The sequence below is a fragment of the Oryza brachyantha genome, chromosome 3 (genome assembly GCF_000231095.2).
Source record: "Oryza brachyantha chromosome 3, ObraRS2, whole genome shotgun sequence".
Classification (NCBI taxonomy): Eukaryota; Viridiplantae; Streptophyta; class Magnoliopsida; order Poales; family Poaceae; genus Oryza; species Oryza brachyantha.
In genome coordinates this window covers 25,122,752-25,139,229 of record NC_023165.2, presented here as the reverse complement: position 1 = coordinate 25,139,229, position 16,478 = coordinate 25,122,752, and the positions used below count along the sequence as shown (strand labels likewise).

At 39.9% G+C, this 16,478-nt stretch overlaps 1 protein-coding gene across 1 annotated transcript; it reads left to right on the top strand.

Annotated features, from left to right (window-relative positions):
* The first annotated feature begins 293 nt into the window (after window positions 1-293).
* Window positions 294-7,420, top strand: LOC102710863. Its single transcript, XM_006651743.3, has 10 exons — window positions 294-868; window positions 1,769-2,033; window positions 2,574-3,517; window positions 3,592-4,015; window positions 4,091-4,272; window positions 4,703-4,859; window positions 4,938-5,165; window positions 5,261-5,611; window positions 6,307-6,408; window positions 6,482-7,420. The coding sequence occupies exons 1-10, from the start codon at window positions 414-416 to the stop codon at window positions 6,710-6,712; spliced, it is 3,339 nt and encodes a 1,112-aa protein (XP_006651806.3). The 5' UTR covers window positions 294-413; the 3' UTR covers window positions 6,713-7,420.
* The last annotated feature ends 9,058 nt before the right edge of the window (window positions 7,421-16,478 follow it).

Below are 16,478 nucleotides of genomic sequence, written 5' to 3'. Positions count from 1 at the left end.
TTCGTTTTTATTAATCTATAGTTAATACTTTAAATTAATGTCTAAATACTAAAATTTTAGCCCCATGTAAACAACCCATAGACCATGAGACAATTTAAGCGAGACCTAAAAGAGCAAGGACTAGATACTACTCTAGATGGGCCCAAACTTGGGCTACGGCCCACCAACCACGTCTTCTGTTGATCTGTCTGTCGGAGTCCGCGTCCCCACCCCCACCCGGCCACGCGCCGTTCTTCACTTCTTCCTTCCGTTTTCCTTCCACAAACGAAAAAAAATTGAAGTTTCAGCTAAAACTTTACTATTTCCCCCTCCCCCCCTCCAATCTCTCTCTCTCTCCGCCTTCCCGTGTACGAAACCCTAGGAGGCGACACGCCGCCCAAAACCCCGCCGCGTCCGCCCACGGCGGCGCCCGAATGGCCCCCGCCGCGGCGGACCCCGACGCCGAGGACCTCCCCGCGCGCAGATCCGACGCCACCGACGTCGCCGGCAACTCGTGGGACCTCGCGGCGCTCTCCGCGCCCGCCGCCGCCGCGGCGCGGGGCGGCGGCGAGGTCTACATCTACCGGAACACGTACAGCCTCGTGCCGCGCTCCATCGGCGGGTTCCGCGGGAGGCTCAGGTCGCTCAAGTTCTTCGGCAACGTCGTGGAGGTGCTCCCGCCGGAGGCCGGGGAGCTGGACCAGCTCGAGAGCCTGCAGGTGAAGGTCTCCGCGCCTAGGGTCTCCGGGGCGCCGCTCCGCCGGATGCAGGCTCTCAAGGAGCTCGAACTCTCTATGGTGCCGCCCAGGCCGTCGGCGTGCTCCATACTAGTCGAGGTCGCTGCTCTCAAGTGCCTCACCAAGTTAACAATCTGCCATTTCTCCATTAGGTATGTACAGAAAACTGGCTTGATTGCTTCTGTCTGCGCGGTGTGTCCGTTCAAGCAAAGTTTTTCATTTTGTTCGTAACAGTCTGTCCTTGCAATGAAACTTAGCAACTTCGCAACTGCTACTTAGTGTAAATGTGTTTCCTTTCCTCTATATTTAATAATAACATTTTGTTGTCGTCAGTAACGAACACACATTCATGAAATGTATAGGAATTGTAGTGATACAGTGGACTACCTTTTATTTTATTGAAAATTTTTCCATGCTCACTATCGTCTGCTGTTCATGATTGACTTTACCAAATCTAAATCGAAACAGAAGTACAGTTACCTCTAATAGTCTGTTACAACATTAATTGATTCCCCTGTTGGAAAATACACATTCTGGAATATATTCCCTGCATCTTTTGTTGCTTAACTTAGAGACAAAGAGTTCACCTAAAATGACCAGACAGTTCCGCGCTTCCACTAACTGAATGCTCCTTTGCTGGTCTAATGGTCGGCGTGGCTGCTCAATGCCTTATTACTTCATCCATTCACACTTGCACTAACTGAATGGCCAACGCATGAATGCATGTTCAGTACCATGTATATATGGAGTAGTGAAGGGCACGCCTAACCAAAAACCAAGAAGAGATTCTTCAGGTGTAGTGTGCACCCTTCAATTGTGGTCAAGCGCTGAAAAAAAAATAAAAGCACCCTTCATAGCTTGATGGAGGGAGTACTTGGTATCATGCTTGCTTTATAGCATCTGGTTGCCTAGAGTGCTAGTTAGACCAACCGTTGGAAATTGTACCTTGTTTCTGATAGTATTTCTATTTAGGCTATGCTGAGTTAATCATTTTCTCATACTCCAAATAGAAGAAATGATGATTTCACAAACCCTTCTTTTACAATCTATAGGTACCTCCCTCCTGAAATTGGCTCCCTAAGGAAACTGCAAGAACTTGATCTTTCATTCAACAAGCTGAAGAACTTGCCTAACTGTATAACTGAGTTGGGTGCCCTAAAGTTCCTCAAAGTGACTAATAATAAATTGGTGGATCTACCCTCAGCAATCTCTTCTTTGAGATGTCTTGAAAGCCTTGATTTATCAAACAACAGATTGACTTCCCTTGGATCTATTAAACTTGTTTCTATGCTTACGCTACAGTATTTAAATCTTCAGGTATATCTTATTAACAGAATTATTTTTACCTACCTAATTATATTGAATAAATGATATCTTCTACCAAACTGTTTTGATTCATGTTTTATTTTGAATTGATTAAACATGATACTGCCTCAATTTATTTGATACCATTCATAGTTTTTCCCATTTTTTTCTCCTGATTTTTCAGATCTCAATTGATATCTATTTTCTGATTCACTTTTATGGATCAAAACCTCAACACTTTAGCATCATTAACCATTGTATTTGAGGAGAGTTATTTGTCACTTATCCTTTTTTCCCAAGTTTTTTTTTGTTTCCATTGAAATTCAATGCAAGTGCAAGGATAAGAGTTCTTGTGTCTAGCCAAAAAATATTTTTCTGAAGCTAGTGGATTTTTATAATTAAGATAATTAGTGTGCCTTCTCTCTCTTTTTTTGTTACAAGTTTTTTGATCTTTTCTGTTTGTAGTATTCTGCTGTGGAACTTTTGCATTGTGTTCTGGCATTTAGATTTTCTATACCGGATGATGACATTTTTTTCCCTTTTTCTCTCAAGTTCAATAGGATCTCCAATTCATGTGTTATTCCAGCATGGGTATGTTGTGACATGCGGGGAAATGGTGAAAACAATGTGAAGCCTGCAAAACTAAAAGCTATAGCTGTTGCAAACAACACTTCAACAGAATCTAGAAGTACAAAGCACACTTGCAATGGTCCACGCTTGTGCTCACATCCAGAAGCTTCCTCAAATTTAAAAGTTCCTCCCACACAGAAAATAAAGAAGGGTTGGAAACGGCGGGATTGCCTGCAACAGCAAGCTCGCCAAGAGCGTTTGGAATCAAGCAGGAGCAAGCTCAATGAAGATTATGTCGATGAGATGGCTGTGAACATGACAGAAGATGAGAGCCCTTTACATGACATGGAAAACAAGTCAGAGATCAAAAGAATTGACCGAGAAGCTTTATTACAGGATTTGTCAAAACAAGCAAGTTCTATATCTGAAGACTTGTCTTGTGTAGTTGATGATGACTCCTATGGGCACATTAAAGATAGTGGCATGATGTTACAGGACCATAATGAAGAAGAAAAAACTGTATTAAGTAAAACAAATCATGGTAACTGTTCTTGTATCAGCACTAATACTGATAGTTTGATCAGGAGCAAAATTTGCAGTGTTGAAAATGAATTAGAGGATACTGCATCATCCATCCATGGTGTTGTGGAGGTTGTTGAAGAGAACCCTTCAGAAACATCTAAGCATACATGGAAATCTAAAAGGCACCCTGATATGGACTGCAATCCTAAACCTAGCAAATGCCCTAGACCATTCGATGAATGCGCAAAAGTATCCTATAAGTACAGTGTGGAATCATTTTGCAGCATTGATGACCATCTACCAGATGGCTTCTATGATGCAGGAAGAGATATGCCCTTCATGCCATTAGAGGAGTATGAACGGAGTATTGGACTATATGCACGCGAAGTTATTCTCTTGGACAGGTTAGTGCACATTCATACTTAGGTTCTCTATAGTTTGCATACTGTACATGGTCTAACTTCCTTTTTTTGTTTAGGGAACAAGATGAAGAGTTAGATGCAATTGCGTCGTCAGCACAGATGTTATTGTCTAATTTGAAAATGCCAAGCTGCTTCATTACTGATGAAGATGCAGGCCAGGACTTACTAAGGGCATCTGTGCTTGCTTTGTTTGTTTCTGACTGCTTTGGAGGTTGTGATAGAAGTGCTTCTCTCAGTAGAACACGGAGAGCTATTGTTAGCTTGAGAAAGGAGCAACCTTTTGTTTGCACTTGTTCTGCTGGAAGCATATGCGACAGCACTGAAGCATCTAAGCAGATCAATAGTCTTTATGGCCACTTTGATTTTACTGGCCTGTGTGATAAATCAATACATGTCATTAAAGAAAGGAGAAATTCAGGAATTGTACCAATAGGAGCTCTGCAATTCGGTGTTTGTAGGCACCGAGCTGTCCTAATGAAGGTAACTCCCTTGTTTCCTTGGCCTGAACTCATATTCTGTATTTGTTCTTTAACATTGTAATCATGTGCACTGCAGTACTTGTGCGATCGGGCAGACCCTCCAATTCCTTGTGAACTTGTGAGGGGGCATCTTGACTACACACCTCATGCTTGGAATGTTGTTCCTGTAAGAAAAGGGAATGCTTGGGTAAGGATGATCGTCGATGCATGCTACCCAACCAACATAAAGGAAGAGATAGACCCAGAATACTTTTGCAGGTAAATATGCTGTGATCATAAAATTTCTGTCTGTACTAAGTGTTTTTCCTTGTGTAATCTTATCTTCAGCTCTTTGCTAAATTTTTGCCTGTCCATGTGCCATGCTATTGTCCTTTTTTAGTTAGTTGCCAATTCCAGAAGCTATATTCAACTTTATCAAAGAGAACCTATTTGCCGGTCTTCCTTTTTTGGCTTGCTAGTATATATCCATTTGGTATACTGTTATTCTGTTCACCTGATGATAGGGAGCCTAATCTGCTGATCGAGTCACATGCATTTTACCCATGTTATTTTACATTGATATTCTTTCTGAATCCAAACATTCTGACTGACTTATAGTCTAGGTTTGTGAAATAGTAATAGAAAAGAATGTGATTCCAGACATTACTATTTGACTTGAACCTGTCATTTTTTTTGCATGTTGTTTCAGGTATGTTCCACTCAGTCGGTTTCAGATCGTAATTGATGATCAGGGTTACACTCCACGGTCTCCCTTCCCTTCTGTTTCACTGTGCAAAGAAATAGAAGCTACAGCTTCTAGTTCTGTCTACTACTGCAAAATTGGTTCTGTAGATGCAGCAGCAAAGGTTATTACTTGTTCTTCTTTCATTTCTGTCACCTTTGTGTCTTTGTTTGGAGTTGGTTCATGTTGCTATTAAATGCAGGTACGATATCTGGACACTCGTTGTGCTTCGAGTGATGAAGTTAAAAATTTCGAATATAAGCTTCTTGCAGAAGTAAGAATGCTGGGCGCCCTAAGGAAGCACCAATCCATTGTTGAAATATATGGTCATCAGCTTTCTTCTAAATGGGTTCAAGCCGATGATGATAAGGAATACAAGATATTGCAGTCCATAATCATGATGGAGTACGTGAAAGGAGGGTCTCTGAAGGTATACATATGATTCCTTATGTAATCTACACCTTCAGTGTTCAGATATTTTAGGGTTTAGGGTTAGTTAACTTAAATATTTTTTTCTCTTGTTAGGGTTATTTGGCAAAATTGCTGAAAGAGGGCAAGAAGCATGTACCTATTGACCTGGCATTTTACATTGCACGAGAAGTTGCTTCTGCATTATTGGAACTGCACAAAAAACTAGTTATTCACCGGGACATAAAAAGCGAAAATGTTTTGGTTGATCTGGATTCAGAGAGAAGTGATGACACACCTGTAGTCAAACTCTCTGATTTTGACAGGGCAATTCCTTTGCATTCTCTCTCCCATACATGCTGTATAGCTCACCTTGGGACATATCCTCCCAATGTTTGTGTTGGTACACCATGCTGGATGGCTCCAGAGGTTCTTCGCGCCATGAGAGACAAAAACCAGTATGGACTGGTATGCTTCTATTTCAAAGTTTGGCTTCCTTGTTGCTACCAATACTAGCTTAATTGTTCTGCATGCTGGCTGAGGAAATCATATGCTGCAGAATGAATCGGTCTTGTTATGTTCTGTAGCTAATCAATTGGTCATTTTGTGTCCTGACTTTTGAGCAAAACATTTTAATTAGCACATGTTAGCCAAATTTAAACCTGTTTGGTTATTTAAGAAAAATGGTATTAAATTCTTAAAGCATAGTCCGTCCATTTCAAAATATAGGGTGTATTTTATTTCGTTTGGATGAGAGTTGACAAAAAATGACTCTGTTAGGACATAATTTTTATGACACAAAATTGATATTATTAGATCTGTATTTGAAAGTACTTTCTTTTGATTATACTTCCTTGTCACATAAATGTTATATTAATATAGTAATCTTTGGTCAAATTCTTGTCCTAACGAAACAAAACACGTCCTATATTTTAAGATGGAGGGAGTGATTTTTTGGGTAGCAAACCTCTTTTTATACTAGGCCATTAGAGCTATCATTTGTGTAAACGTTCGTGTTGATTCCCAGTGTAAATCCACTTCTTTAAATTTTTATGTGAATATTAACAAATAGGCTCCTAGGCACATGTAGTCAAGCATCTACCTTACCCCCAATTAAAACTCCAACATAACTGCTTGATGTTATAAACATATATTTTATGCAGGAAGTTGATATCTGGTCATTTGGTTGTTTTATATTGGAGATGCTTACACTTCGGATACCCTACCAGGGTCTACCTGATTCAGAAATATATGATCTCATAATGGTAGGTTCATTGCATCAATAGGTTCTATGGATTACAATAAGGATTACCACTGATCTGAATTTTCTATCATCAGCGGAAGAAGCAAAGACCAAGACTAACTCAAGAACTAGAAGCGTTCATGACATTAGACAAGCCAATTACAAGGCTGGAGTTGGGTATCACATCTGATGCTCATGCAGAAAAACTAAGACTGCTGATAGATCTCTTCTACCGGTGCACTAAAGGAATTGCATCTGAGCGCCCGAAAGCTGAGGCGATTTGCAAATTGCTGTGCTCTCTACCAACATGCTATGACATAAGGTGAAAGCGTGCTTGAAATCAGGAACCTGTTGATGAGAGAGTCAGCCGGATCGGCCTGGGACAGGTCAAGTTATTATGCTGGGCGGTTTTAGCAGGTCAACAGATCTGGCCAACCTTTGCTTGGTATGAAGTTCTGACCAGCATGACACCTCTTCTTCTTCGAGCGCTGGCAACGCAGAACACAAGAAATCGAACCAAAGCCAGTGGCAGCATTGTTCTCTGGAGTTCATCCCGTGTCAATTTTGTAGCAGCCAACCCCGTTACCCGCCTCCTGTTACAGCAGTGTTAACCTGACCATGTGTTGATTGTTGTGTCATTTTATTTTTTATTTTCATTGTTGCCATTACTGCGTCATGGCGTTAAGTTATTAATTTAGGCCATCCAGAACCCCGTTGCGTCCTGATGCATATGCCCATTCTGTACTTGTATCTGTATCTGCATCTGTATGTACAAGTGTCGGCCCATCCCTAATCCATGTAACCCTGTAATGTTGAGTCATGTAACAAAACTGATAATCTGAGGTTATTTATCAGGAGGGGCTGTTTTTTTTTTGTTTCCATATCTACATGGCAATTTATCTTTTGTTCAACACTCGGCATGCACTGTGTATGAGTATCCCTCCCTGTATTATCAGTTTGTTCTATTTTCTCTACCTGTATCAATGGAATTCATTGTGTGAACTTTTGTGTAATATAGAGGTGTTCTTATATTTTTGCACGAGATTCATAATGCTGGTTTGTCCTGTAATCCTGTTGTACAGACAACTGATTGGCCTGCTGTCTGCGTGAGCACGTTGGAAATGTTCTATATTCGCCTAAAAATAAATATTTGTAGGTTGCTTAGCATAGACTAAAAAGATATTGAAAGATTCTTTTTTAGTTATTTTAATGATCAATTTTTAAATTCTAAATTAATTAAAACTTCTTTCTAAGCATCTGATTGGCTTTGAAATCATTGAAACGATTGAAATTATAAAAATTTGTACATAAGTGCTATTGTATGGTATAAAATTTAAATCGCACAAATACTTATATTTTAAAATTAAGTAAGTATCATCCGTCCCCGTCACAAGTCGACAGCTGTTTTCTTCCAGCACGTATATAATACTGTTCGTTGTATTCAACCTTGCCACAAACTCCCATTTTCAACACCGGTTTGTTGAAAGCCAAACATCAACAACGCAAACACCATAAAATTTTTACCTCCAGTTCTTTGACCAGCGTTCTGCACCACGACTAATCATCACACATAACTCCAGCACACGCTGTTGCTGCAACAAACAAATCAAATCAAAACAAATGCCTACCATTTGGCCACCTCCAGCAATAGAGATAATATAATATCTCTAAGCATTTTAAAAGACAACTTCAATGGTCTAGCTTTTAGCAAATAGCTCATGTATAAATACAAATGACGCTACAATTCATTCTCACTTGACATTAAAATATGTGCAAGAGAGTATCTCTTGATTAGAGCAAGTATAATAGTAGGCTACAAGCTAGCTAAATACTTATGTGAAGAGAGGGGAGGGGAGAGAGTAGTGAACTATAATCTTATAGCTAGCTTGGATACAAGAATCAAAAAATTATGTGAGAGAGACATGTGAGTCCTACAGTAATGATAAAGAGCTAACTACTATACAAGTAGGCTAAGAGAAGACTACAAAAAGTCTTATAGCCAGCTTGTTGGCTATATTATTAATCTTCTCTCTTATATAAAAAATTATATCGTATATGTTATAGATAGATAGGTTATAGATACGTTTTGGCTTCTCGAGACGGACAAGACGGGGGCAGTTAATCCCTGCCGGGAGGAAGCCCGAGACACACAGAGAGCGAGACCGACGACAGCCGCTGCACGTTCTCCTCCTCCACGACGCGCCACGATCTCTCTCTCGCGCGCGCAGCGCATGTGACCGTGCGAAGGCATCGCCGGTTTTGACTTGGCGCTGATTGGCCAAAGCCGGGTGGGCATCGCGTCTCGGATCCCTCAGCTTTCACGGCCTCACGGTCAGCGACAGGCCCGCGATAAACTACGGCGCCGATCCCCCCACCATGTGACCGATCACTCCTCGTCGCCATCGCCATCGTCGTCGTTGTCTCCGTCTCTCTTCTCGCCGATGCCCACTCCTGCACAGTATAAATGAGGGAGCTGAGAGCGTCGATCGAGAGCCAGCAGCTAGCCCAGCACTACCTTGAGCTCGTTACCGAGTCTGCAGTGCAGTGCCCAAGAGAAAGCATGAAGCTGCCAGCATGATCTAACTTGCAGAGAAGGGCCTTGGCCGTCCATGGCGCCGGCCATTGGTGATGAACTGATGATGCACAAGTGAGCAGCTGGATAGGCTGAGCTGATGGGCTTTCTTCTTCTGTCTTTGATGGTTAGATCATGCTGTGACAGTTTCACTCTTTCCCTGTTGGGCACACGATCGAGGACAGCACTGTACACTAGTCGCAGATCAAGCTAGAGGGTGATGAGATCACACAGAGGGAGGCGTTGACGGAACTATGTTGAATCGTTGATTGATTAGGTCGATCAGGTGCATACGTAGATATATATATACCCATTTCTCCGCTAGCTTGCTCGACGGAGCCATCGGTGGCTTGCTCCCGTCGTTGTGGGTGCATGCTATCTCTGCCTCCATGAGTGGCTTAATTTCAGATGCAAACGGTAACGAAAAGGAAAGGGCAAGGATGAGTGCGAGTGTGCGACGCCTTTCCATTGCGGTGCGCGCTGACATTGTTAGGTTTCGTGTACCATGCATCCCACGGATTGAGATCTTCTAACATGGACGTGGTCATTGACAATTGACAAGTGGATTTTATCGTCTATTAATACATATGTCAGTGACCATGTCAAATGCGTAGTTATGGAGATGATTTTGCTGATAGTTCTTTATAGGTCACGTGTAGCGGTAGTCGGTGCGGTGCTACTGTACTAATTCCAATTCTATGGTATATTAGTATCGCTGTGTATGGTGATTCGTTTTCCTTTTCTGATTATAGTCTTCTATGTATTTGCTTCTATTATATTCAGTGAATTGGCACGATCGTACGATTGTTTGTTGGAAAAAGAGAAAGATTTGTTGTTGGTGTAGACAAGCGAGTCATCGAGGGAGCAACGGTGGTAATTTGTTCTATACAAAAGACTTTGTATGAATAAATTATTTGCAGAGAGATTTTATACCTACAAATTTTGTACATACATTTGTTCTATAGAGTATATGTGGACCATAAACTACCTACGTATGGACATTTTATACGTGTAAACTTTATACGTATAAATTTTCAATTATGAAAAAAAAGATTTCAGGCCCATGTGGCTGGGCGCAGCCCGGCAGATCATCTGAACTACATTGGCCCAACATTTCGGCCCAGCAGCTTACTGTGCTGCCGGCCTGACGATCTCCGTGTGGATAAATGGGCCATGGTCCACAAGCTAGGTCCGATATGCCTCCCCCTACTGTTTCTCGACAGGGAGGATGGGTCGGCTCATCTCGGCGGCGCCGGCCCGAGCTCCGGCGAGCCTTCGGAGAGGACACCGCCGGTGACTTCCGTCCCCGAGCCGTTCCTCAAAGTTCCCCCCACCCCCCCCCCCCCCCCCGCGGGGGGGGGGGGGGTTCGGTTCTTGGTCATGAGGCATGCATGAGCATGGAGGCCTCGCCGGCGTCAGTGTTCCTCCTCGACGATGGCTTGGCGTCGCCGGCGTTTTCGCATCAGAGGTCGTCGTTGGTAGCTTTCGCCGTTCCGCAGGTCTCACACTCTCGCCCAACTCATGTGTGATCGATGGCCAGTGGGACACGGTTGATCGGATCCGCACATCCGGCCGGCACCCCATGCGCTTCCGGCGGTGGCCCGCGTGGGAGAGCAGCCATGGCGAGGTCGCCGTGGATGGCTCGAGGGCGATCCCCGCGAGGGATCGAGACGGGAGAGCGAGAGCCGAAAGAAAGGGCTAGAACCATTGTTCTAAACGCATGAAGCAAATGATCTCACAAAACAGTTAATAGCTTGTTAAATGAGACTATAATGGCTAAATTATATGCGAGAGCAAAAACTGCTTTCTCTGTTCTGTCCTAAAATACAAGTAATTCTAAATCATTTGGTATAAGAGATGTCAAAGATCTTATTTTAGTCACTTTAGTAATTAATATTTAAATTTTGAATTGATTGTATTATCCTTCTAAGAATCGAATTGATGACTATAGAACCATTGGAATGATTAAAATAATGTAAATTGATACATAAATGTCTATAATATGGTATAAAATTTAAATACTATAACTACTATATGTTAAAACAAAAGGAGTATATCCTCCTCAGAGAACTATAGACCGAGATAGACAGACAGTGGTAGCTATCAGATTTAAAACATTGACTAAAACGTAAGTATCAAAGAGAAGGACGATGTTCAAAAAGAGCAATTAGGAGAACCGGAGCACTCGACATTAATTGTTAACCATGAGTAAGACTGTAGCTCGATTATATATGAAGTGCTCAGGAACTGCTCTGAATGATGTAGATACCGAATACCCTCGTATAGAAGGCATAACCAACTATAAATAGGAATAGTTAATATCCACGATGTATGAGATATATTAGAAATCAGATAATATGTTGTATTCTACAACAGAAAATAGAGTCTCAATCAAACAATATCATGTACAGATAAATAAACCAAAGCCATATTTGTTTTCTATCTTGTAGCTCTGTCTCTCGGTATATAAGAGGAGACATGTAGCTCTTAGGGACACAAATTCGTAAGCTATATACTATTTGACACCAATAGACATAGGTATATACTTAACCAACAGAAATAGGGATTAGGGTATTGATTTGTATTCGACGGCCCGGACCTAGATAATATCCTTTCATTTAGGCACCTCATACTTTCCTAGTATTCAAACTTTAGTTTAATTTTGAACTAACGAACATCCTATATTTATACATGGAGATATTTGCACATGGAGGGATTACATATTTCATGTTTCAATACATGCGGTTGTAAGTTGTCTATAATGTTATTCTAAAAGTTAACCTAAATTTAACAATATAGATACAATTGTATTTTATATATAACTACATCGAGCAATCTACACCACCCACTTTAATCCAATGGTTGAAATATTTTTTAATTAATATGACAAATTTTAGCCCCTATAGTGAACATGGTGTTATCTTTTAAAGTTATATTTATAATACAATAGGTAGATTATAATCAGTCCGTACGGCTAGCTATAGCTATGATCTGAAATTAATTTTAAGGTTAATCTACTGCTCGCTCTCCCAAAACATAATTACCTTCTTAGTATTCAAAAGAAAATTCGTAAATAAAAATGCTTTATGAACAAAACTTTTACATGTGTTTTTAGTGATCTAAGAGCAAAATTTAAAACATAAACTACGATGAGAAAATCCTAACATTAATTTCAAAATTAAGTTTAAAATTTTAAATTTTGGCTTATAAGCATAAGCAAAAGTAAAAAGATGGGGTGTATATACTTCTCCATCCACATACTTATCTTAAAACAACCAGAACCATCTTTTATTTAATGCTTTACGTATTTTTCTCACTCCAAACAATCGTAATAAACGTCGCTTATTTACTTTTATCTCTCCTTATAATATCCATAAAACTCTAAAATGTAGGGTGGCAAACGACATATTTATAAAAAAAAATAATGTGTGAATAAAAATTTTATATACGTACTTTTAGCGATCTAAAAGCCAAAGATAAAAAATAAATTTCAGTGAAAAACCTATAAAATTAATTTTAAATTTAAGGTTGAAATTTAAATTTTGCCTATAAACATGAGTATAAGTGAAAAGATAAGGCTGTATATATTTTAGGACGGGAAGGACATGTCCGGGCATGAATTATTTTACTGGAATGATCGAAAGAGGTCATTCAAAGTGATTAAGATATGTTTAAAAAGTTACCAGAAAAGTTTTACATCGACAGCTGGTTGTCGAGAAAGAATGTGCACAGGAGCACACGCCCCGAACCATGTCTCAACACAGTAGAGGACTAGAGGTATATGCAGTTGGCAGCTGCTAAATCTCCATGTGACAAAACTGCGGCGTACATCTGAAAGCGAAAATAATGGTGCACGAATGAACAATTCCTGCGCATGCCCTGCGGTCGAGCCAACTTATTGACGACTGGCATCTAGCCAAGCGACACGTTTGTTAGTAGCTAAGACCAACATAAGTACAGTTGGTCCTTTTCAGCACTAAACAAAGTTAATTACAGCTAAAAAAGCTATATCTACTCAAATGAAAACGCCCATAGAGACTATGACGAGGAAAGGAGCAAAAGCAGAGACCTGTATATATTGGTCTCGCCACTCTAAAAGCCGCCAATAATTCAAAGAACTACGTGGGATTCTCTGTGGTCAACACTACATCTTACTAATGGGAATATTTGGGTGGCAGGGGATACTATTTGTAAATAAAAATAATTTATGAATAAAAAATTATATACGTATTTTTAGCGATCTACAAGCCAAGCGTCAAAATTAAACTCGGTGAAAAAAAACCCAAAATTAAGTCTAAATTTAAAGTTCAAAACTCAAATTTTAACTTGTCGACGATTTGGATCGGTAATAATATATGGGGTGGCTAACGAGACGCAGAGATCAATGGTTAGATGAATACATGGGGTTTCTAAGGCTCTCGGTATGCGAGATAATACATTACTTCTACTTGACGATTGTATTCGATTGTGTATAGATAAACTAGGTAATAGTCGATCTGAGTATGACGTGCCCCATGAAAGGTGTCTCTGTTCCCCTTATATATTGGAGGATAGTTGGTAGGGTTTAAAGATAAAGTCCTAATCTAATAAGACTAAAATCTACCATACATAGATACGGTAGGGAATGTTTTCGAACTCCTAACTGATTCAGTACAGATAATGTTGTCTACTATTCGGTACTACATAACCATATGTACATGTACAGATTACGAATACCCCTACTACAGGTATCCCACATAACTTATAAGCATAACCGTAAGCAAAAAGATGGAGCCATGGGGTGTAAATTTCATAGGGTACTCACTCTGTCTCTATAGTTATTTCTATGATTTAAATGTCCCAAAATACACCTACTTCTTCACCGTTCTCCTTATTTTAACCAACCAAAATGTTTTCTTATTTAATTTCTTAATATACTTTCTCGTCTCAACTTTAATTGCCATAGAAACAATATAATTAGTTATATTTTGAAACGAAGGAGAAGAGTACATGAACATTTGAGAGTTTTTTGTTGTCTTAAAGCTAGCTTCTAATGGGGCTCTGTTTGGCACCGCTATAAGTTATCTATATTCCCTCGTTTTCCACGCGCACGCTTCCCGAACTGCTAAAAGGTATAATTTTTTGAAAATTTTCTATAGAAAAGTTGCTTTAAAATATCATATTAATCTATTTTAATTTTTATATAATTAATAATTAAATAATCATATACTAATATATTACTATATTTTCTACGCCAGATAACTTACCCCAACCTCCAACGCCACAGAATGCGGCCTGGGAGGTTGAGTTATCCTGGACCAGTTGAGCTACATAATTGCAAGATGAAATCAAAATTAGGTGCCTTTGATGAATACCGTGGCCGTTTGATGGTCATTAATAATGAATAGTCCCCAGAGGTTGATGCCAATAAGACATCAATATCATATTATCACCGTGTTCCACGCTCTCATATAAAAATGGACATGTGTCCTTTTTTATTACTAAATTAAATGAATAGCATAAATTTTGTCTCAATACAATAACAACACATCACACTCACACACACTAAGTAAAGTTGTTGATACTAGGAGAAATGTATGATTGTGCATGCCTATGGGCATGCAGGGACCAACAAGGATGGTTACTGACCGGAAGATTGAATTAGTGAGCAAAATTCACAATTTTATATATCCAAAACTCTAATGTGGATATTTTTTTTCTCATCTGGTAACCAGTTAGTTATAGGACAAAAAATAATCATTATCTGAATTTTCGCTTAGTGAAACTGTGAATAAACCCTATAACCAATTACTACCATTTCAGGATTTCACCAGAGACATTAACTTTGAAGATAACTGCATCAGCAATAAGCTAAACTTGCGACTATGCTAATCTATGGGCCTTGATCACGGAGGCAGGGACCAACAAGATTGGTTAATATAATCTCATAGGATTTCACTAAAGGCCTAACATTATTGTTACTGTCTCATTGCCATCACAAACAACATCACACTCATCCGCTGACCGCTGCTGTGAAGCTCTGTTGGTTAGAAGAAATTTGTGCTATGCATATCTATGGAAGGTAACCAGCCAACCAGGCAAGGACAAACCTGGGCAAAATTCAAAATTAATAGGATTTCACTAAAGGCCTGGCATTATTGCGACTGGTCACATGGACACCTGAACACTATGGATTCATATGCAAAATTCAAAATGTATACTGAAACTCAAATATGGGAAATTTTCCATCCGATAACCAGCAGGTAACCAGTAAAAATATCATTCTAAGTGGTTAAACCCGATAAATAATTACTATCATTTAAAACGATTCGGCTTGAGTGCATAATTTTTGAAAATAGCAGAATTATTACATGATGCTATGAAGGTGTTCAACTCAGAATAAAACTTCACCACTTATTTTTTTTATTTACTTAAGCATCCTTGCTCCGCCTTCCACTCGCACGACACACGAGACAAACACCACCGTCCTCTAAGGTCATGACACATTCCTATTTATCCTCTACCTTCAAGGCTTTGATTACTATAGTATGTTGAGCAATGTTAGGTGGTGAGGTGGTCTCCTCTTGCTCTATTGGCACGTGACATTATTGTTTGCCAAACTCTATTATTTGCCCGCATTATGTTGAGTTTGTCATCGTAGCCTCAAATCCATCGGATCCAAACACACTGAACCCATGGGAGCTAAATGTATAAAAAAATGATTATGAGGGGGGAAACTAGAGTAAGGGATTGTCTAGGTGAAGCACGGCGAAGGTCGCGATCTTGGGCAAAAACCAACCCTCTTTTGAATAAGTGGTGTGTGCGAATGGGCAACGGTAGAAAAAGAGGAAGAAGCTGAATCTAGAAAAGATATTGTTTTCTTGATGTTGTAGATAGTTTTCCTTGGGTGTTGCAACACATTGCTGAATGTTGCGAGAAACATATTTGTCAGGGAAATTGGTCAATATCCGAGACATAAATTTAACGTGAAAAACCCTTGCGGGAAAAACCACGGACACCAACCGGCAACCACTATGAGGTGATGATTACAATATAGGGGAATACACTGGGTCGTCACACCCTTCCTGTACATCTTACAAGATATATATATATATATATATATATATATATATATATATATATATATATATATATATGGGGGAAAAATCTAAGAGTCCTAATAAGAAACGACAAAGAATCCTATTAGAAAACTAATTCTACTGCTAATAGGAAACGGCTAGGAGAAATCTACTAGGAAACAGTAATATAATCTAAATACATTATAGATAATAATTCGGATCATATCTCTAACAATATTTTTGGTATAGGACCCCATTTTCCTATTCGCCCAGCCTCGAGAGCATGTTGGGACATTTTGCCTCAGCAATATGTTGAGACATTTGGCCTCGACAACGTGTTGAAACAATGTGCCATAGGGCCAGGGGTTTTAGTTGTGTGTGCGCGCCTCACAAATGTCTTTAGGCCAAGGCAGTGAGATCCCTTAAGGGAAGGTTTGAACAAGATTGAAGGAATCTTGTTGA

Coding starts and splice junctions, on each gene's coding strand:
- LOC102710863 (XM_006651743.3), top strand. CDS start 414: ATGGCCCCCGCCGCGGCGGACCCCGACGCCGAGGACCTCCCCGCGCGC. Junction 4,273..4,702: donor GACCCAGAATACTTTTGCAG/GTAAATATGCTG, acceptor ATGTTGTTTCAG/GTATGTTCCACTCAGTCGGT. Junction 5,612..6,306: donor ACAAAAACCAGTATGGACTG/GTATGCTTCTAT, acceptor TATTTTATGCAG/GAAGTTGATATCTGGTCATT.